Raw genomic sequence first — 22,734 nt, forward strand, 5'->3', positions numbered from 1 at the left:
CACAAGTTGGTTGCTTTAATCAAATCAAAACTAGACACTTCTAGTGAAGTAGGCGGGATATTGGTATCAGTTTCCTGTGGAAAGGCAGGAAAGGAAGGAGGAGGAGCAGTTACGTCCTTGCAGCTTCCTGTAGGCACCTTCCCACCCCCAACTCCTTGCCATGATGGCTGTGGTGGTGGTCTGTCCCTGCGTTGGAACATCAGGGGCTAGCCTGGAGGGACAGCCACCGAGCAGGGATTGGGCCTTGGTCCTTCACTGCAGCCACAGTGCTCTGCACACCCAGTGGGCAGAAGGGGGAAGGTGACATGGGTACAGGGGTCAACATGATCTCAGATCTTCCCGATTCCCCCTCCTGCCTGCTCCTGCCACCTGCCCCTTTCCACCCTGATTCCCAGGCTGTGAAGGAACACAGTCTCCATAGCCTGGACTTACTTGGCAGCAGCATCTTTTCTCAACTGTTCATGCTTCATGAGGAGATTTTTCCGGTCTCGAAAAGCCTTTCTGACCTTGTACCCTTTGTAGACGGCCTGGATTTTGAAGGCAGCGATGTCCTGTATGGCTGCGATGGACAGGGCACCGTGCTCCAACATGAACTGGATCACTTCGTGGCGCTCACCGAGCAAAGCATAGTCAAGGGGAGTGTACCTAAAGCAGGAAGGTATTTTTTTTAAGCGTTGGAATGTAATTTGAGGTACAGTTAAACTGGCAGTATTGTGTGCAGCAGGAGAAAATCTCATTCTGAGATTTGGACTGTTTCTCAGGCAAGGCTATCTTCAGTACTCCAGGGCTGTTCCTTTTTCCTCTGAGGGCACAAAACAAGGGTAGAGCTGGAGTTAGGTGCTTTGTGTCACTGATCATGATGATTCCTGAGTTTCACTTGCTGGCTCATAAACTGGGGGCTGCAGGAACACGTGATCACTTTTCTTCTCCCCTATGTGCCAAATAATACCCCATGCCTATCTAAAAAGTACTGTGGATAGTATCATGTGAGATTCATAAGTTTAAGCCCATAGCTACTGATGGTTAATGCTTATGAAGAAAAAATACATCTCCAAACCGAGAGATTTAGTATATGATAAGGATGGCCCTGTAAGTCAGAAAGCATGGCTTATTAAGTAGTGTTGGGACAATGGCATAGCCATCTGGAAAAAAGAGATTCTTATATCACATTTTACACCAAAAGGAGTTCTGGATGAAGCAAAGACCTAAAAAGAGAAAAAGAAACCATGGAAGTACTAGAAGAAACTATGGAAGATTTTTAAAAATTGGAATGGGAAGGTCTCTTCTTTTTTTTTTTTTTAAGATTTTATTTATTTATTCATGATAGAGAGAGAGAGAGAGAGAAAGAGGCAGAGACACAGGCAGAGGGAGAAGCAGGCTCCATGCCAGGAGCCCGATGTGGGACTCGATCCCGGGACTCCAGGATCACTCCCTGGGCCAAAGACAGGCGCTAAACCGCTGAGCCACCCAGGGATCCGGGGAAGGTCTCTTCTAATAAAAATGATCCAAAACTCAAAACCATTAGAGAAGATTGATAAATCCATCTACATAAAAATAACAAAATTCTGTAGGGCAAAAAATACCAAAAACAAAGATAAAAGTCCCCAGAATAGAAAATACTAATGGCTTCTAAATATATAGAAATATGTTCAATCTTACTCATTTGAGAGAAATACAGATTAAGGCTAACAGGGAGAGTACTTTAATGATCAGATTAATGAGGATCTGAAAGTTTAATAACACACTGTGCTGGCAAGGATGCAGAGACTAGCTCTCTATGTGCTACTTTAATCTTTAGAAAGAACAATTTGGCATTATCTATCAAAATTACTCATGCATCTGCCCTTTGACATGTCCCTTGCAGGCATATATCCCACAGACTTGCTCTTGTGTGTGAGATGCTTTCCTTACAAGGGTATTCACAGAAGCACAGTTTGAAATAGTACAAGAGTGGAGACAACCTCAGTATCCACCAATGGAACACCTCTTGCAATAAGTATGGGCCATTCGTGTGATGCAGGCATCCGTATAACGCAGCCACAGCTGTGCTCTGGCATATGGATAAATAAGGAATAAAGTCCAGGATGTCTTGTTAAATGAAGGGAAAGAAAAAAAAATTAAGAAACAGAACAGTATTGGGGCCTCTCAGTGGCATAGTCAGTTAGGTGTCCAACTCTTGGTTTTAGCTCAGGTCATGATCTTAGGTTCATGAGACTTAGTCCCACATTGGGCTCTGTGCTCGGCACAGTCTGCTTGAGACTCTTTCTTTCTCTTTAAAATAAATAAAATAAATCTTTTAAAAACAGAGCAATATTAAGGGATGCTCCATTTGTATAAAAAAGAACATATCCTCATATGCTTATCTCACGTAAAATATATCCCTAGAAGTTTACCAAGAAACTCGTGATAGTGACATCCCTGGGGAGGACACTGGTTGTCGCAAAGGCAGGGGTGGGAGGGACATTTCGTTTTCATGCCTTTTAAATTGTATACACTGTGCATACCTTTTTGACAAATATATTATTTAGAAAAGATGAGTTGTATTGGCAGATGGTTACATATTTGAATCTCAACTGGCTACGTTCTAGATGTGTAATTTTAGGTAAGTTCTTTTCTTACAATATATGTTTTCTATTTTTAGAAATATAAACTAATAAGATAAATACATAGAATAACACAGCGGTCATCTGTATTCCCACCCTGAGAATTAACCGCTGTTATTATCTCAGCAGGTGTTATTCTTAAAAAAGATTACTTTGTAATAATGACACATATTTAAAGAATTCAAAGAGTGCAAAAAATATAAAAATTGAAGTAAAAAAAAAAAAACCAACAAGCCAATTGTACCTTCCAACAATGGTAATGCTGTCACTTCTTAACCAACCTACCTTTCCTCATTACAGACTTGGCTTGAGGAGAAAAAGGAAATAATAAATACAAAGAAGATATCACTGTGCCTGGCATAAAAGAAGCAATTAATAAATGTCAGCTATTGTCATTCTTATTATAGGACATGCACTTGCAGCAGGGTTTGTGATACCACGGTTGCGCATCATCAATATCGTTTCCACAGGACCCAAACTAGTAGTTATGACCACCTAATGACTGCCACTGATCTGATTCCTCTCTGGGTGGCTGTTACTAATCCAATGCAATCAGAGGTGTTAGGAAGAAATAATCAGCTGATTTATGAAGTGGAAACACTGATGATTATATGGATGCATGATTAGACATAAAAAAATCATCCAGTGATTATAGAAATTTTCTCTCTTCAAAACTCACCTGACAGTTACAGTCAGACATAAAAGGAGAAAATTTTTCATATAAGCAAAGGTGGTTTGGTCACTTCTGGAAGGAAATTGAATTCAGAAAGAAATCCCAAATGCTAAAATTAAGAAACTTTCATTTTAGGACATCTTGATTTGTCTCTACTGTCCAGGGACCAGAAGGCCATAAAGTAGAGGTGCCTACATAAACTTTAAAATGTTATTTATAAGTAGATGGCATCTTGTAAGTTCAGAAGAACTTTAAAAATTTTCACTATATATTTTATTTTTAAAAACTTTTCTTATTTTTAAAAATTTTAATTCCAGGTTGGCTCAGTGGTTTAGTGCCTGCCTTCAGCCCAGGATGTGATCCTGGAGTTCCGGGATCGAGTCCCACATCAGGCTCCCTGCATGGAGCCTGCTTCTCCCTCTGCCTGTGTCTCTGCCTCTCTCTCTCTCTCTCTCTCTCTCTCTCTCTGACTATCATAAATAAATAAAAATAAAAAAATAGTTAAATTAGTTTCAGGTAGGTGTACAATATAGTGATAGACTGATCAAGATAAATGTAATCACTATATATTCTAAAATGCCTTCATGACTGTACTCTCCCCAATGTAAAAAATGATCAGAGTCACAGAACTCCATGATATTAGAGCTAAATGGAATTTTAGAGGAATTTTAGCCTATCACCTTCCTTTTATAAACATGTAAACAGATCCAGAAAGATTAAGCAACTTGCTGAAGTTCCCTAACTAGTTCCCTGCAGAACCCACACCTGAACTAAGACTGGATGACTCCCTGTTCCTTCCATAGCACATCTATCAGTTCTTGAAAATAAATCTCCTACAGAGCAAAGCTGCGGGGTGCCTGGGTGGCTCAGTCAGTTAGGCGTCTGCCTTTGACTCAGGTAGTGATCTCAGGGTCCTGGGATCAAGCCTCACATTGGGCTTCCTACTCAGTGGGGAGTCCGCTTCTCCCACTCCCTCCCCCTGTGTGTACTCTCTTTCTCTCTTATTTTCATGCTTGTGCTCTCTCAAATCAATCAATTTTTTAAAAAAAGAATGAAACTGCTTCTCAGATCAATGTACAAATAACATATGTATTGAGCAAGCTTGATCATCTTTTCTACAATTACTCATACAGAGTATCATTCACAGAGTATACAAGCAGGATTATCGAAGTCTGGTTTATGAAAGGAAGGCCTAACCTCTAATTTTACCAGAACTCTCAGGCTGCTTGTGGACGGAAAATTGCATTTCAAGTATTTTAAATATCTTGATCATGGAAAAGTTGTATTTTTATTATAAGAAACTTTGTAAGCATAAACAAAAGTAGAGAGACTGGCATAATAAGCATTTATATGCTCATTACCCAAATTTAACAAGTGGCAACATTTCTGCTACATTTGCTTCCTCTAACCCCTTCCTTATTATTTTTCCTGAACTGTTTTAAAGCAAATTCTAGAACTCCTATCATTTAATCTCTTTGCATTTGAATATTCTTCAGTAAATAATATGGACATAAGCACAATGTCATTATGGTATTAGCAAAATTAACAGGAATTCCTTAGCAAAATCTAGTATCCACTCCAAATATAAAGTTCCCCAATTTTCTCAAAAATGTCTTTCTTATAATTGGCTTATTCAAATTAAGATTCTTCATCAATTTTTGATTCAGGGAAACACAGTCCAAATATATAGAAAGATTTTAAGACTAAAGTTTATGCCCTAGTGTTTCAGCACTGACCCTATTGTAATTATTACTCCTGAAACTTTCTGCACCCCAAATTCAATTTAGAGACATTCAAGTGCTGTGAATATTCTCATCGATGTTGGAGTCGTGGCTGTCAGATAGTTATTGACTAGAAGCCAGCAGTAGCTGGCAAAAATTATGTCTATACGGTACACATCAAGTGGTTGGTGTCAATGCATGAGAAGTAAAAATTAGCACTACATTGATGGTAACCAGTCAAGAAACAATGTAGATAAAGACAAGATGCAAGATACAATTGGACTTGCCATGCAGGAATGGTCTGAAGGGATGAGTGGAATGCCTAAACTGGAATGTCAATAAACATAAAAGGCAGAGCCAGGTTCTGACATTTGTACATCAAGGTGCATTGCCAATGAAACATCAGAGGAGACTGGGATATTGCCACTGCCCATCTTCATCTATAGACTGGCAAGTACAGTTAGGGTGATTTTTCCTGGGGTCTGTTGGTCTGTAATTAACATATATTTACTCTAGGAGGCAGTAAGCACCTTAATTCCCACTCTTCCTTAGGCCTGAAATTCAAGTCTTACCATAAAAATGGGAATTGAATTACAAAAGTCAATGTTATTTAAAAAAAATTTTTTTAAAGATTTTATTTAATTATTCATGAGAGACACACACACAGAGAGAGAGAGAGAGAGAGAGAGAGAGAGGCAGAGACACAGGCAGAGGGAGAAGCAGGCTTCATGCAGGGAGCCTGACGTGGGACTCGATCCTGGGTCTCCAGGATTACGCCCCAGGCCGAAGGCAGGCGCCAAACCACGGAGCCACCTGGGCTGCCCAATGTCAATGTTTTTATTGTTTCCTAAGAAAATAGCAATTAGACAGTAAATACTGTTACAGATTAAATCCTTCATAATAGAAATAAATCACCACTAATTCTTAGGATTCTTAATCTCCCCCTCCCTTTTTTTAGGGTTTCAAAGAGAGAAACCTGTTCTCTCACATATCTGCTTTAATGTCAAAACCTCAGCCTTGAGGATTCTGCTTGGCTTTCCACCTTCCTTAAATGTCCAAACCCCTATATCTTTGAGTCTTTTTGATTTTAAAGTTGTCATTTGAATATAATAGAGTGAGTTCTTTATATAACCCCTCTCAAAGTAAGACATGCTAGTCAGATTTATCTAATTACACACTCAAAGAATTCCAGAAGTTTCTAATGGAGGTATGTAGCAGGGGATGCTACTGGGACCTGAAAGCATGAACCTAATGATGCAACAGTTATTTACTGAGCATTTACTTCCTGAGAAGCACTGTGAGCAACACAGGGATGACAATGATCTTCAGGAGTTCTCCACTAACATGGCAGACAGATCACATAAAATTATAATATAAAGTGAAATGTGCTAAGTGCTCTACAAATTCACACTGTAGGGGAGAACATCATTTGGAACACACGCCTCTGGGATCAAAACTATCTTCTTACATGAGATTGCATTTGAATGGAGGCAGGACATGATTAACAATTGCATTAGAAATACGGTTTAGGGAGGCTACTTTGGAAGCAGATGAACTGATGACAGTTCAAAGGGGAGAAAACAGCGAGAAGGCACTGCGACAGCCCCCAGAACGAGGCGGAGAGGGCAAGATTAGGAGGATGGTGTTGGTACTGAAGAGGAGATGACAGCAGTAACCCAAGAGATATTGGGTCTGAGGGACAGATTTAGAACTCACCAGCACCCAGGTGACTACTGAAGCCTTGATGGTAGGTCAGAGAGCCAAAGAGGTGCGTGAGAGAAAAGACCCAGTCCCTGAAGAGTGTCTATATTTAAAAAATAAAAAATAGAAAAGGAAGCAAAAAAAAACAAAAAACAAAAAACGGAGGAGCAGACACAACTGGCAGAGAATCAGGAAAATACACTGTCACAGAAGCTTAGATAAGATACAGTCTCAGTAAGGTAAAGAAGAGGGGTCAACAGAACCAGGTGAATGCAGACAGGCCAGTGCGAGTAGACAGAGGGACCAACGTAGGATTTATCAGTGAGTCTGTCAGTGACCATTCAACATGGTTTCAGTGTCAATGTGAGGATGGAAGTCAGACTGCAAAGGCACGAACCATGAGTAAGAAGAAATGGGGCAATGCAGACACTCCAAGAGAAGATGAGCTTTATAGAAAGAAGAAACAAACCTCAGAAAATAAGTAAAATGGAAAATAACAGGTGGAGGCCATCATTAATGGGGAGTAGTTCTGAAAGAAATGGGAGAGATGAAGGGTTCCCCAGAAAGAAGGAGTGGGTTTCCTGAGACAGGTGGCCTAGACACAGTCCTTCCTTCTCCACAATGTCAACTGTCTCCTGAAAGAACTGGTGATGGCTATGAGGGGTGGCATGGGGTCATAGCAGGAGCCACTGCAGTTATAGCATCCATGAACGACAAGCAAAGCATGGACCCAGATGGGTGGAGCTCAGGTGTGGAAGTCTTATCACAAACTTGGTTGTCACCTACAGATGATCAGAATCTTCTTAGATCCAAGACTGCCAAGAATCTCTCCTGCTTAGAATTCACACCGTGTCTGGCCCTCTTTATTTGGCCTGGGTCCTGGGGCTTTATTCCAGCCTCGCTCTTATATTATTCAATCATCTCACATTTTCCTTATTTTTTCATGCCACATGGTGGCACCTCTGTCCACTAACTAGTATTACCCTGTTCATCAAGAGAAATGTCCTGGACATATGACACATTCCTAGGACTGGTCAGTCTAGCCTCCCCTGAAGTTTTGCCAGCCACAAGCCAGAAGAACATGTTTCTCTATTTGTAATTTGTGAGCTTGCCAGAGGTAAATCTAAAGTTCTGAACAATTTTAAAAATCCCATGATTCTAAGTCAACACTAGATGGAAATTTTGCTCTTTTCTTCTGGTTTAGGATTTCTTAGTGTAGCATTTCCTTATGAGTATACTTAGTACTTTTGAACGAGTATCTCAACTTGAGATTTTTTAATATAGCGGAAAGGAAGTGAGTTGGACAACAATACTTTCTTACTTTATTTTTATCAATAGCTTACCTTTCTTCATTGTTTTCCATCTGATTAGGAAAAGCAGCAAAGTCTAGTAGTAATTTAATGGCATCGAGGTATCCGTTGTTACAGGACCAGTGCAAAGCTGTTCTTCCCTATAAGCATGAACAAAAATGAGATATATCTGGAGTAGGTATTTTTGGACACATAGTTATTTATGCTAACTAAAAAATAGAAACAATTCTCCCAAATTGCCTAATTATAAAAAGGGAGAAAATGGATGGTATCTTAAGTAAGTGATCAAAATTAATATCATGTAAAGAGGCATCATGTGTTTCCAGAGGTAATACCCTGAGAAGGATTCAATATCACTTGTATAATAATCCAATCAAAAATGTAAAACTTAAACTGAATTATGAGGAATCATAAGGCAAACTCAAACTGAGTGAGATTCTACAAAATAAATGGCCCGTATTCTTAAAAAAAAAATCGATATTATGAAAGATAAAGAAGGCATGAAGCATTACTAGAAATACGAGATAGATATTTCACAGTTTTAAAGGGGTCAAAGAGGAAAATGTAATAATCCTAAATCTGTATGCATCTAATAACACAGCTTTTAACATATAGAACAAAAAATGACAAAATTAAAAGGAGATATGGTCAAATTCATAATCACAGTGAGAGATTTTTAACCCACCTTTTATAATAGGTCATAGAACAAATAAATAAAACGAGAGTAAAGATACAGAAGACCTGAACAACACAGTAAAAAACTTTGAACCAAATGATACATATAAAACACTGCATCCAACTAATGACACAATTAGCATTCTTTTCAAGTGTACATAAAACATTTCCAAAAGCAATTCATATATACTGGGTCACAAAGAAAGCCTCAAAGGACTTTGAAGGATTAAAATAATTCTGAAATAAAAGAAAATAACTGTTATTCTGTTTTCTGACCGCAGTAAAGTTACAAATCAGTGTGGTAGACAGAATAAATGCATGCCTTTGCTAAAATGCTTACATCCTAATCTCTGGAATCTGTAACTCTGTTATGTTACTGGAAAGGGGAAATAAAGATTGTAGATGGAATTAAGGGTGCTAATCAGCAACCTGAGATGGGGAGATTATCCTGGATTATCTGAACAGGCCCAATGTAATCAGAAGGGTCCTTTTAAGGAAAGGAAGGAGGCAGGAAGGCGAGTGTCAGAGTAATGTGAAAGACTGAGGCAGTCACTGCTAGCTTTCAAGATGGGGGAATGGGGCCACAAGCCAGGGAATGAAGGCAGTATCTAGAAACTGGAAAAATGAAAGAAAGAGATTCTCCCCTACAGTCTCCAAAAGGAATGCAGTCTTGCCAACACTCTGATTTTTAGCTCATTAAGACCCATTTTGGACTTTTAACATCCAGAACAGTAAGATAATAAGTTTGTGTTGTTCTAAGCTACTAAGTTTGTGGTAATTTGTTATCACAGCAAGAGGAAACCGATATAACCATTAACCAAAAGATAATGAGCAAATGCCCAAATGCCTGGAAATTAAACAATATACAGCTAAATATTCTATGGGTCAAATAACAAATCTAAATAGAAACTAGAAAATGTTTGAGCTGAATTATAGTGATGATAGAGCTTACCTAAACTTCTAGGATAAAGTTAAAGCAGTGCTTAGAAGAAGAAGCATGCTTAAGTACATATACTGGAAATGAATACTGAAAAAAATCAATGATTTAAACTTTTATCAAAAGAATCTTTAAAAAAATTGGTAAATCAAACCTGAGGAAAGTAGATGGCAGGAAATAATAAACAGTAAACACCAATGAAATAGTAAACAATTTAAAATATAGAAAATCAACAAAGAAGTTATTCCTTTGAAAAGATGAACAAGATGAAAAATATTTTTAAAAAGAAAAGAGGGATCCCTGGGTGGCGCAGCGGTTTGGCGCCTGCCTTTGGCCCAGGGCGCGATCCTGAAGACCTGGGACCGAATCCCATGTCGGGCTCCCGGTGCATGGAGCCTGCTTCTACCTCTGCCTATGTCTCTGCCTCTTTCTCTCTCTGTGTGTGACTATCATAAATAAAAAAAATAAAAAATAAAAAAAAACAAAAAGAAAAGAAAAGAAAAGAGATGATACACATTACCAATATATGAAATGAATAAGAGGAAATGACTATATGTCTAACAGTCATAAAAAAGGTAAGAAATTGTATGACCAACTTTTTTAAAAAATATTTTTAAAGATTTTATTTATTTATTCATGAGAGACACAGAGAGAGAGACAGGCAGAGACAGGCAGAGGGAGAAACAGGTTCCATGCAGGGAGCCTGATGCGGGACTCAATCCTGGGTCTCCAAGATCACACCCTCAGCTGAAGGGTGCACTAAACCACTGGACCACCAGGGCTGCCCTATATGACCAACTTTATGCAAATACATTTGCTATGTTAATAAAATGGATATGTTTCTCAAAAAAATGTAATTTACCAAAATGGAAAAAATAATAAGAAATCTGAATGGTCTTGTAATTATAATGATACTGAATCAGTTTTTAATACTTTTTACACAGAGAATATCCCTAGACCAGATTGTCTTTACCAGGGAATTCTTCCGAACATTTTTTTTTTTCTACCGAACATTTAAGAAAAAAGTAGTATCAATACCACACACATCCTTTAGGAGAATAAGAGGAACTACTTCCTGATTCTTTTTAACTCACCATATCAAGAGCAAAGAGGTGAAAAATCATGTGATCATGTTGAAAGATACAGAAATAGTATCTGACAAAAATTAAACAGCTAATTGTGAATAAACAAACTCAATTCTTAGTAGCTAGAAATATCTCTACCTATAGCAAATATCATATTCAGTGGGGAAATATTTAAAGCTTTCCCCTTGAGAAGCCAGAATGAATTAAGGATGTCAACTATTACCAATTCTATTCGACATTGTATTGGAGTTATTAGTTCAATAAGGCATACTATTCACAAATGAAATGATATTTATAGCAGATAATCCAAAACAGTATACATAAAAACTAAATAGAACTGGAAAGTAGCTTAGTAAGCTACTTCTCTGTAAGTCAGCTTAGTAAGCCAGCTTCTGTAAGAAACTGTAAAAAAAAAAAAAAAAGTAAAAGGTACTACAGATTACAAAAGATTCATTTCTAGTAACATATGTACAAGGACCATATTTTACATGTTTTTCATTATGTTACTTTTACATATAGGAACAATCTTGGTAAATATTTATTGAATGAATTAATAGAAAATATATTTTCTGGCTTGGAAAACATAATATGCTAGTATTTTTGAAGACTTAATGTAATTATAGTAGCAACAAAAGTCAATACTGGTTAAACTGAGAGAAGTCAATCCAGTACTACACAGCTGAGGAAGTGGATATTAACCCACATAGTTTAGAAATCAGTTGGACGGGGGCGCCTGGGTGGCTCAGACGGTGGAGCAACTGACTCTTGATTTTGGTTCAGGTCATGATCTCAGGGTCCTGAGATGGAGCTCCCCCTCATCTCATCAGGCTTTGTGCTCAGCGGGGAGTCTGTTTCTCTCTCTCCCTCTCCCTCTGCCCCTCCTCCTGCTCATGTGCATGCATACTCTCTCAAATAAATAAATAAATAAATAAACAAACAAACAAACAAATAAATAAATAAATAGAATCTTTTCAAAAATCATGTCAACAGTATATATCAGAGCCCAATCACATTCATATACCAATAATAAATAATCTCAGGGGAAAATATTCTAAGGAAACAATAAAAAAAGTTAAATGCACAACAATGATTAATGAAACATGATCTGTAATAACAAAAAAGTACCCAGCGATAGGAAGTTACTTAATTCTAAAATTGGGGTTACAGGCAGTGTTTGGACCCTGACTCCCCACAAAAACCCAGACACTGTTGTCACCTTGTAGTGTAGTTGGGTAAGCTCTAGGAACTTCACTTTTCTCCCCTATAAATACGAATAATAAATGCAACTCCTTTAGGAGCTGCTGTGAGGATTGGATGAGTCATTCAACATAAAGTTCCTAGAACCTTGGAATACTCAGCATCTACGATTATGCAGGAGGTTATACAGCAAATGAGAAAATACTGGTGATAATTTTAAATGAACAAAGCAAAATGTGGTTTGTGAAATATCATATATGCATATGTATACACATACATACACATGTCATAGTTATAAAATTAGTCCCATTCTGTATTACGACTTTGTTATAGTGCATATGGATATATGGACAAGAACTAGAAGGAAAATAGAGAAAAATAAAACTTGTTTTCAGCTAATAGATAAATTTGTAAGTGATCCCTTTATTTGGCAAAATGTTGTTTTGCTTTATTTTAGTTAATGAAAAAGAAATACTCCAAACACCCAGTAGCAAACAACATAAAAAAGACTTAGAATTTCTACCTCTTTGTCTTGAATGTTGGGGTCTGCATTATTTTCCATGAGCACTGCCATGCAGTTGATGTAGCCGCCGTACGCAGCACACTGCAGAGGGGTTCGTCCTGCATAATCTTGCACATTTGGATTGATCTTATTTTCTATCAATATCTGGCAAACATCAGCATTTCCTCCTAGTGCTGCCCAATGTAGAAGGGAGTGTCCGTCTTGATCAACTAAATCTACTCTTGCTCCACCTGAAAAAGCAAACATATCATGAAAATGTCCAATAGAGAGAGCGCTGATCAAAAAGAATAGAAGTCTGAAAAATGTAACAACAGTCCCTTAAATGCTTTCCTCTTAGCACACTGCATCTGTATATATTACCTACTTCAGATTTTTACAATGAGCCCATAAGTTGGTCAGGGGCAGGGTCATTTTTCTTTTATACAAAATGAAACTGAGGATTGGGCAGGTGAAGTGGCTTTTCCAAAATCACACAACTGCCAACAGGTGAAGCTCCTAGTGGACAGCAGGTTTACACACACAAACACACACACACACACAGCAGGTGTGTGTAGGGGGTGGAAACACCACTTTTCCCTCCATCCTTCCACCCAGGCGGCCCTCTGCTATGTAAGCTGGTTTCAAACGGTGCCCGCAAGAATGCCTACCTTGGGAGAGTGACTTGCTAGAGCCACTCTTAATAACCAACCTTTAATAAGTGTCTGAATCACATCTTTGTGTCCCATCTCACAGGCTCGGAAAAGTGGAGTGTGCTTCATGACATCAGTGGCATCTACTTGAGCGTTATTTTCCAACAATAATTTCACGGTGCTGACATGGCCAGAAAGGGCAGCAGCATGTAAAGCTGAAAGGGAGCGAAAGAACGCAAGGACTCTTTGATAACAGCTTCGCCTTCTTCTTATTCTGTGTGCCTTTTCCTCTTCTGATGTCCTCGTCATTTTGGCTAAATGCAATTTAATCTTAAGGATTCTCTATTGTTCACTTCTAGATATTTCAGTCTTTCTAATTTTTTAAAGATTTTAATTATTTATTAGGGAGAGAGCACGAGTGGGGGGAGCAGCAAAGGGAGGGAGAAGCAGGCATCCCCCCTGAGCAGGGAGCCTGATGGGGGCCCAATCCCAGGACCCTGGGCTCCTGACCTGAGCCGAAGGCAGATGCTTACCCGACTGAGCCACCCAGGTGTCCCTCAGTCTTCCTTTCTAGTCATAGTTGCTACTCACACCTTTCCCCTTTCCTTCCACCTTTCTCATCTCACTGTTTCTTCCTTTCCTCCTGATGGTCTGAAATGCTTTCCTTTCCTCGGTTACAACTTTATTATCTTTTCCTCCCTCTAAGAGGATAAGGGAACAAAAAATGACAAAGAGAAATGATTTAAGTGACACAGCCAATTCTGCCCACCAACCCACTCGATAAGCATATGCCCGAGGGTTGGTGTGACGAGAAGTGTCAATCTACCGGCCCTTCAGCTGCTTAGCCGTGCTATTCCTGCCGTAGGTCTGTGTACCCATGTGGTACTGAGGGTACACACATCCCACTGCAGCGAGTGCATTTTCCATACAACATGGCTCCAAATGCAAGCCACTCATTTCCTCGGGGCCCAATTTAAGAAACAGCAATTTGTTTCAACATTGGAGAAAAAAATCTGAGACGGAATGTGGTCTCTTCTCTGGTGTCTTTGTATGGGGTTTGAGAGTAATTTTGACTCTATGTGGGTTTCAGGTTATACTGACCTGAGCCTATGTTACTCCACACTAATGCTTGACTTATGCCATTACTCTGGATTACTCTTTAACTTCTGTTTAAATACATCACTCTTGAGGGACACGTGGGTGACTCATGGGTTGAGCATCTGCCTTTGGTTCAGGTCATGATCCCGGAGTCTTGGGATCGAGTCCCACATCAGGCTTCCCATGGGGAGCCTGCTTCTCCCTCTGCCTGTGTCTCTGCCTCTCTCTCTGAGTCTCATGAATAAATAAACAAAATCTTTAAAATAAAAGTAAAGACTCTGACAATGCAAAGAATCCCTTTGCTTTTGCTGTTGCGAACTCTGAAGTGATATCCCAAGAATCCCATGATTTCTGGTACATCCCTATGGTACCTATCAGCCCTCTATGTTTCTGCCTATCTCTCTGTGTCTCTCATGAACAAACAAATAAAAAATCTTTAAAAAAATACATCACTCTTTAAATTCTGAGTTTGCCAACATAACTGTCTAGAGGCCTGGGCCAGCTCTTTCTAAGTATCATGGCCCTGTCATGCCTATAATAATGTTTCTTTCATAAAGTGTGATCCATGGACCAAACCCAGGATGCCTATAAAAGTGCAGATTCCTGGGCATTTATTGAGAACCTCCTATGGGCTGGGTATGAATGTAAACGTGGGTGTTCGGCAGAGAACAAGATAGATAAGGTTAGGAGAAGCAAAACAAAAACTGAATAAACAGGAAAGTATTAGATGGTGATGAATGGTAATAATTGGAGTAACAAAAGATATCTTGATACTCAGAGTGACTGGGTGTCCATTTTAATCGGTGGTGATGGCAATCATAAAGAGACAGCTATGTAGAGATCTCAAGAAGGAGTAGTTTGGGCAAAGAGAACAGCTAGCCCGAGGGCAGAAATGACTTTTTGTGCTTAAGGAAGTGCAATGAAGTAAGTTGGAAAGGTAGAGAAGGCCAGATCCTAAGGGGTCACCCAGGTCTCACTGACGAAGGCTGAAGGACTTCAAATAGGTGAGTGATGTTATTTGACTTGTGCTTTAATCAGATCACTCTAGCTGCTTGGAAGAGAAGGCAAATAAAGCAGGGAGGGCAGCCCTGGTGGCTCGGCGGTTTAGCGTCGCCTTCAGCCCAGGGCAGGATCCTGGGGACCTGGGATCGGGTCCCGTGTCAGGCTCCCTGCATGGAGCCTGCTTCTCCCTCTGCCTGTGTTTCTGCCTCTCTCTCTCTCTCTCTCTCCTCTCTCTCAGTCTCTCATGAATAAATGAATAAAATCTTTAAAAAAAATAGAAAATAAGCAGGGAGACCAGCTAAAACTTTTGCAGGAGACTCAGTAAAAGATGCTACTGGCTTTAATGAGGGTGGCAGGACCGGAGATGGAGAGAAGCAGAAAGGTTTAGAAGCTATTTTAGAGGGCGAGTCAATAAGATGTACAGGATCCAACATAGCATTCCCGTCTCTGTAGTCTGGGCATCTGTCCCTAGACAAACACCCTCACGATGCTTACATGCACTTGGGTTTGAGGACCCTGATCTGCATGGCTGAATGTTAGTTTGGCCCAGACAAGATTCAGAAGAGTGTGAGAGACTTCGAATATCTGAAGTGCTGCCATGTGGAAGACAGTACAGAGTGGGACATCCACTTTGACGAATCTGGGCTTGGTATAAGGAAGAACGGACTTAGGTTCAGATGGAAGTAGTGGGTTTTTCATATTGGAGCTGACAGGCCGCTCGTGAGAATGGTATAAGGCAGATGAAGGGTGCTATATCTATGATGGTTTGGTGACTTGATTCACATTTGAAGAGCATAAGAATACATCTGGCCTCAAATGAAGTTTTAGAAAACACTCAACACATAAAACAGATAAGAGTTGAGTGGTTCTGACTAAAGCCGGGGTGGAGGGGTTACCCACTGAAGTACCCGCTCCCCTTGGCAACATTTCAACACTCTATAGAAACCTGTTGTTTTCAAAAATATGGTCTGGAAAATGCTGGACCAGATTTAATTTTGAGGTAGCTTCTAATATTGAAATTCTACAATTCTGTGATGTGGTATCAGTATGCAATAAATACTGCTTAGATAAATGTCAATGTAAAAAAAAATAACCTACCACAAAGTCCTAATTAAGCAAAAGATAGACTTAATGATCTTGTTAAATGAAATTCCCCATTTCTGACTATTTGCATTTACAGTACTTTAAAATAACTTTAGATTTAACTATTGTTGCTCTCTCTGAGAAGGTATTATAAATTTACATAGGAGCCCTAAAGTTTTTTATTTAACTTTGTTATGGAAAATTTCAAGTGTATTCAAAAAACAACAACAACTTAGTAAACTTAATATAGCCATTACCTACCTTCAAGGATGATCAGTAGATGGCTGGTCCTGTTTCATCTAACTGCCATCCATTGTCCCCACTTCTAACAGTTTTGAATAAAATTCTAGATTCAGATCCTTTCATTTGTAAATATTTTGGTAAGTATATCTCAAAGACAACGATGCTTTTAAAAGGCACGACCACAGTATCAGTAGGTGTCTATTTAGGAGACAGAAACCCTGCCAGATACTTTCACAGAGAGAGTTCAACAGAAAGAATTGTTAGCTATGGATTGAAGAATTAAAAAAGCAAAAAAGGAACAATAGGTCTCACAGAGGTTGTACGTGTGGAAGACAGCCAACAATTCTAGGATTGAGGGGACGAAAAAAAGAAGATGGAATTATTAAAACTTCAAAGCCTCGAAGAGGAGCCCTGTGGGGGGAAACTCCAACCTCTGAGCAGGGGCTCTGCTTGGCTGCTGCTCATGCCTCTGAGGTGGGTGCTCTGGGGCTGGTACAGCGAGTGCCAGGGAAATTAACTGTCGCCATTGGAACAAGTGATCACTGCTGTGCTGAAGAAGACCCTACCAAGGTGATGCTGACAGGAATAGGAAACCCAAGCAAGAATAGTAAGCCAACAGGAAGGTGTGGTCAGGGTCTTCCAGCTTTCCAGTGTCCCTCTACTGCTCCCTATGGGAGGATTCTAACAGGGCACCTGCTGGCAAAGGGGAAATGGGGTCTGCAGAGTCCAGCCCTGGCATTGCAAAGAAAGGCTAGTCCCGTAATTGTACCTAAAACACATGAACAAAAATTCTGTAATATCAAATATCCAGAAAGTGTCCATACTTCTCTTACAGTTTTTTAGTATTTTTTTCGGTTTTATAATTTTTTTATAGGAATCAAGATCCAAACGTCTGTATGTTGCTGTTGATGAGAACTCTTTTTTTCATGGGAAGGAAAAAGAACCCTGTAGAGGGATGATGGAGAGAAACTCACTTTCAGAGAAATGTCAGGAAGGCATGTCTGACATATAATAAAATCATCTTAGGAAAAAGAGCCAGGGAATTAATGAGTCTAAGAAGAATTTATGTCTGAACTCCAATCATGGTGCACATCAGAAAAGACACCTTTGGTCAAAAGAATGGAAGTATCCTTGGCCATACTTTATTAAAATACATGAAAAAGTTAAACTAAAAGCAAGACTTGTGATAAAGTGAAAGGCTGCCTACTAATAGAAGTCTGACAAAAAATGAAATGTTCGGACCATTTATAAACCCAATGTCCTACATGTCTGCGCTATACCCTTTCTTAAGAAGCTTAAGCTCTACTGTGAAGCTTTGATAAAGAAATACTTTTGACAGTTAAAGCCTTTATTAAAATTGATATTACTCCAAAACTCTTTAGAATATAATTTAAGGTGCCTGGGTGGCTCAGTTTGTTGAGCATCTGCCTTCAGCTCAGGTCATGATCACAGGGTCCTGGGATCGAGTGCCGTATGGCACTCCCTGCTCAGTGGGGAGTCTGCTCCTCTCTCTCCCTCTACTCTTTTCTCCACTTATCTTCTCTCTCTTCTTAAATAAAATCTTAAAAAATTAATTTAGAAGGGGTGACGGTTTAGGTATAAGGAGGGAGATTATTAGGTTTATCCCCCCTCCCCACCAAGTGCTGCATCAGTAGTTTTGGTGACCAAGAAAGACCTTTTTTTTTCTTTTTTTAAAAAGATTTTATTTATTTATTCATGAGAGACACAGAGAGAGAGGCAGAGACACAGACAGAGGGAGAAGCAGGCTCTTCGTGGGGAGCCTGATGCAGGACTTGATCCCCAGAACCCAGGATCACACCCTCAGCCAAAGGCAGATGCTCAGCCACTGAGTCACCCAGGCGTCCCCTCCAAGAAAGATCTTATCCAGGACTACAGGTAGGTGCAAATGGCTCTACTATATGTTTCTACAAATTAGAAAACATAACACTGAGAAGCTCATAGCTGAGTTTTTATTCTGTTCTGTGTTGTGCTATTGTGTGATCTTTCTTTTTCTGACTTGCAATTAGGATACAGTGCACAAGGTAGACTTCCAAGTTGACAACAAATGCTAAAAAATTCATACCTCTCTTATTAACCAATGCACAGTTGAAAGGCTCTCTTATTAGAAAAAGAGATAGGAAGATGCATCTACTGAGAGCTTTTGATGCAAATCTAATGTGAAGCTCTGAAGCTTCAAGAGTCATGGGAGGTTATCCCCAAAATGAGAGATTTGGGAGGAAGTAATGCTCCTCAAATCTGAGAAAAGCACATTATGTGAGACTGGTGAGCATACTTAGATATGTGTATTCCTTAAAATATAATCCTAAAGTTTTGAAAGTATAATTGATAACTACTAAATAGGCATAGTTTTAAGTCACGGGTTTATGTTTTTTTTTACACAAAGATAAATGATAAGAGTTTCCATAGTCATTTTTTTTTAAAGATTCTATTTATTCACGAGAGACACAGAGACAGAGAGGCAGAGACATAGGCAGAAGGAGAAGCAGGCTCCTTGTGGGGAGTCCGATGTGAGACTCGATCCCAGGACTCTGGGATCACACCCTGAGCCGAAGGCAGATGCTCAACCACTGAGCCATCCAGGCGTCCCTCCATAATCATGCCTAAGGAGCAGCCACAGTTCTGTTTATTTTTATTTTTTAAAAATTTATTTATTTATTTACTTGAGAGAGAGTGAGAGAGAGAGAGAGAGAGAGAGAACATGAGCAAATGGAGATGGAGAGAAAGAATCCTCAGGTGAACTCCTGCTGAGTGTGGAGCCAGATGTGGGGCTGATTCCAGGACCCTGAGATCATCATCACCTCAGCCGAAAACCAAGAGTCAGTCACTTAACTGAGTGAGCCAGGTGGGCGCCCCAGGAACAACCAGAGTTTTTAACCTAATGCCACCATTCACCTGGTAGAAACATAGGCTAATTTTAGCCATCAAACTTGGAGGAAAATAAACCCTTGGAGTGATATCCTGGTAAGCTAAACTTAAAAAGTATAAATGAGAGTTAAACAATATTAGATTAGGAACAATGATTTAAGGCTCTACTCTACAAGTTTTAGGGCACCTACACACTCTGGAACCCGGAAGAAAGCAAACTGAGCATTTCCGCCAATTCTTACCTGTACCTCCGTATTTGTCTGCCATGTTGATATCAATGTCAGATTTTAAACTCAGCATAGTCCTAAGGACATCATCACTGCCTTTTCCAGCAGCCCACATAAAGGATGTTCTTCCTTCGAGGTCTGAATCATCTTTCACTGAAGGATGTTTTAAAAATACTTTAACTGTTTCCTGTAAGAAAACTTCATTATAAAAAATTGAGACAAGAGGGTAGCATCTTCTTTGGTAATAAAGCCAGTGTTATATGTGACTTCCGCTAAGACCCAAAGTATTTTTTCCCTGCCTTCGAATCAAATGAAATTATCTTTTTATGAATAATGAAACTACAATTTCCATTGAAAGTAACAATCCTCTTTCTTTATATATTAGTTTTAGTTTCCATGCACTTCAAATACATAACCTAAACTCCCTCATTCAACATCCTTATAATTGAGAACAATCATTCTCAATCAAGTTTTAAAATTTTATAGGTCACTCTTTGATAGATGAAGTGACAGTTAAAAGACTAACGAGTATTCAGGGTCGTGAGAAACATGAAGATACAGGTTTTCTCGGACATTTTACATGCAGAGACCTGTATACTCAGCCATGCCTATAGAGAAAGTTAATACATTCTCTCGTTGTGGTTTTGTGACTACAATTTAAAAATACTTAATGATTTATTGTATTATTATTAATAAATATATGTGGCTCCTGAGAAATGCAGTGTTAAATTCATTTAAAAAGGTATTTATTTAGCAATTCCTATATGCAAGATCCTTCCTCTATGGAATCACACAAAAATTAGGAACCATAATAATTCTAACGATTATTAATAATTCATTATTAATAATTCCTAATAATTTATTAGGAATTCCTAATAATTTTATTTATTTTATTTTTTTAGTTTCAAGTTTTTATTTAAACTCCAGTTAGTTAACATACAGTATAATATTAGTTTTAGTAGAATTTAGTGATTCATCATTTATATACAACACCCAGTGCTCATTATAACAAGTGCCTTCCTTAATGCCCGTCACCCATCTAGCCCATCCCCTCGACCTCCCTTCTGGTAATCCTCAGTTTGTTCTCTACAGTCAAGAGTCTGTTTTATGGTTTGCTTCTCTCTCTCTTTCTCTCCCTATGTTCATCTCTTTTGTTCCTTAAATTCTACATAGGAGTGAATCATGGTATTTGTCTTTCTCTGACTGACTTCACTTATCTTAATACTCTCTAGCTCCAGCCACATTGTTACAAGTGGCAAGAATTCATTCTTTTTTCTATTCCATCACATTTATGCCACATCTTCTTTATCCATTCAACAGTCTATGGACACTTGGGCTCTACCACAATCTGGCTATTGTTGGTAACAGTGCCTAACAATTTTAACAGGGGTTAACATTCACAGCATTTTAAGTTGCCTCTTTTCTTAAGCCTCAGATACTTACAAACTTTTAGGGAGATCATAGAGCCTTCTGCTTGAATGGAAGTAAAACAGTTTCAGAAAAAGAAAAATTCTGGATGCTGTGAACTTGCCAAAAATGTATTAAGCACTGACACTCAAGACTTTAAAGCAAGAAGAAATTCAAGGGCTCACCTAATGCAACCCTTCGTTTTCCAGATGAAGAAGTTTAGGTTCAAGGTCATGTAAACCTTGGTGGCAGATATAGGAGTAGAACCCAGGACTCAACTGCTGCACACACTGCTTCCTAGTCTTATCACTTAATGTTGAGCTGCTGAGGCATTACAGTGTCATGCTCCTGGGATCTAGTGTGTATGCCTCGTACATGCTAGATTGGAATAAGCAAGTGGATTTTAAAAGCTGGTGATGTTTTGGTGTTTTTTCTTTCATTAATTCATAAATATATCTTTGTTGGGTATGTTTTCTTAATGAAAGAATGTTTGCAGAGGTTTTGTGGGTCTTGTTGATGTTACTGTTTTTTTTTTTTTTTAAGATTTTATTTATTCATGAGAAACACAGAGAGGAGAGAGAGAGAGACAGAGACAGAGACAGAGACACAGGCAGAGGGAGAAGCAGGCTCCATGCAGGGAGCCTGACATGGGACTTGATTCCGGGTCTCCAGGATCACGCCGTGGGCTGAAGGCGGCGCTAAACCGCTGAGCCACCCAGGCTGCCCAACTGTTGATGTTTTCTAATCAGGGAATTAGAGCCTCTATGGGTGAACATAGTCCAAGATCAAGGGGCTTGAAACTGAGCTTAGAGGGACACCTGGGTGGCTCTGTGGTTGAGTGTCTGCCTTTGGCTCAGGGGGTGAACCTAGGGTGAACCTTGATCCTGGGATCAAGTCCTGCATCGGGCTCCCTGTGAGGAGTCTGTTTCTCCCTCTGCCTGTGTCTTTGCCTCTCTCGGTGTCTCTCATGAGTAAATAAATAAAATCTTAAAAAAAAAAAAAGAAACTAAGTTTAAGGAAATTTGCAGAATTATTTAAAAGTCATCTCTGTAATTGGCAGATCATCCAGAGCAAGTATTTCTTTGAATGAACATCCATCATGTTCTGTCATTCTTCCTTACTCCCAATAGCTTAGTCCTTAATTGCTGGTATCTGTGCATGTGTTAAATCTGGAATCTAACACTTGGGTTCAAGATCTTGGCCAAGTCATTTAATCTCTTAAAACCTTGGTTTCTTCCTCTGTAAAATTAGAGATGCCATGTCCCCTCACAGGCTTGTGTTGAAATATGAATTGAATTCTGATTTCCATAGGTTGATTAGGCTGGGCCAGTGAATTTCTTAACTACCTATAACAAAAAAGAGTTCCTCCTCAAAATATATTTTGTATTTTTCTGAGATAATAGAATGAGAGATACTAGGAGAGAATAGTTTACCAAAAGTCTAGGTGATAAAATTTTAGAAATGCCAGGAAGGAAGGAAGACAGTTATAGTTGAGAGAAATACTAGGTAGGAAAATAAGATATTTTAGCAATCTGAGTATTCAGTGATGCACTGAGGAGGTCAGGAAGATGGAATTACACTCTGCTGATGATAGCATTCTTTTAATTTAATGAAACCAAAGTTTTCACTACACATACCCATACAGAAGGCAGTAAAATCAGCTGTGAGTGCTCTGACATGTGCCTCTTTGAATGAGTCTCTAATTGTTGGTGGCCACTTATTCAGGAAACTGAA

General features: G+C 39.2%; 1 protein-coding gene across 7 annotated transcripts in view; it reads right to left on the bottom strand.

The window, feature by feature from the left end:
* Window positions 1–22,734, bottom strand: part of INVS (inversin) — a 152,455-nt gene that overhangs the window by 45,211 nt on the left and 84,510 nt on the right. For 4 of the 7 annotated variants that reach the window (XM_026013329.2, XM_026013331.2, XM_072727853.1 and 1 more), the window contains 5 exons: window positions 19,609–19,780; window positions 13,114–13,269; window positions 12,426–12,655; window positions 8,042–8,148; window positions 433–645 (listed from right to left, as the gene is read on the bottom strand). In XM_026013329.2, the coding sequence (XP_025869114.2) occupies window positions 433–645; window positions 8,042–8,148; window positions 12,426–12,655; window positions 13,114–13,269; window positions 19,609–19,780 (878 nt within the window). Of the gene's footprint in view, window positions 1–432; window positions 646–8,041; window positions 8,149–12,425; window positions 12,656–13,113; window positions 13,270–19,608; window positions 19,792–22,734 lie in introns of all 7 variants that reach the window. The other 3 variants (XM_072727854.1, XM_072727855.1, XM_072727856.1) reach the window with 2 other exon arrangements.

Source organism: Vulpes vulpes, chromosome 12 (assembly GCF_048418805.1).
Source record: "Vulpes vulpes isolate BD-2025 chromosome 12, VulVul3, whole genome shotgun sequence".
NCBI classification, from domain to species: domain Eukaryota; kingdom Metazoa; phylum Chordata; class Mammalia; order Carnivora; family Canidae; genus Vulpes; species Vulpes vulpes.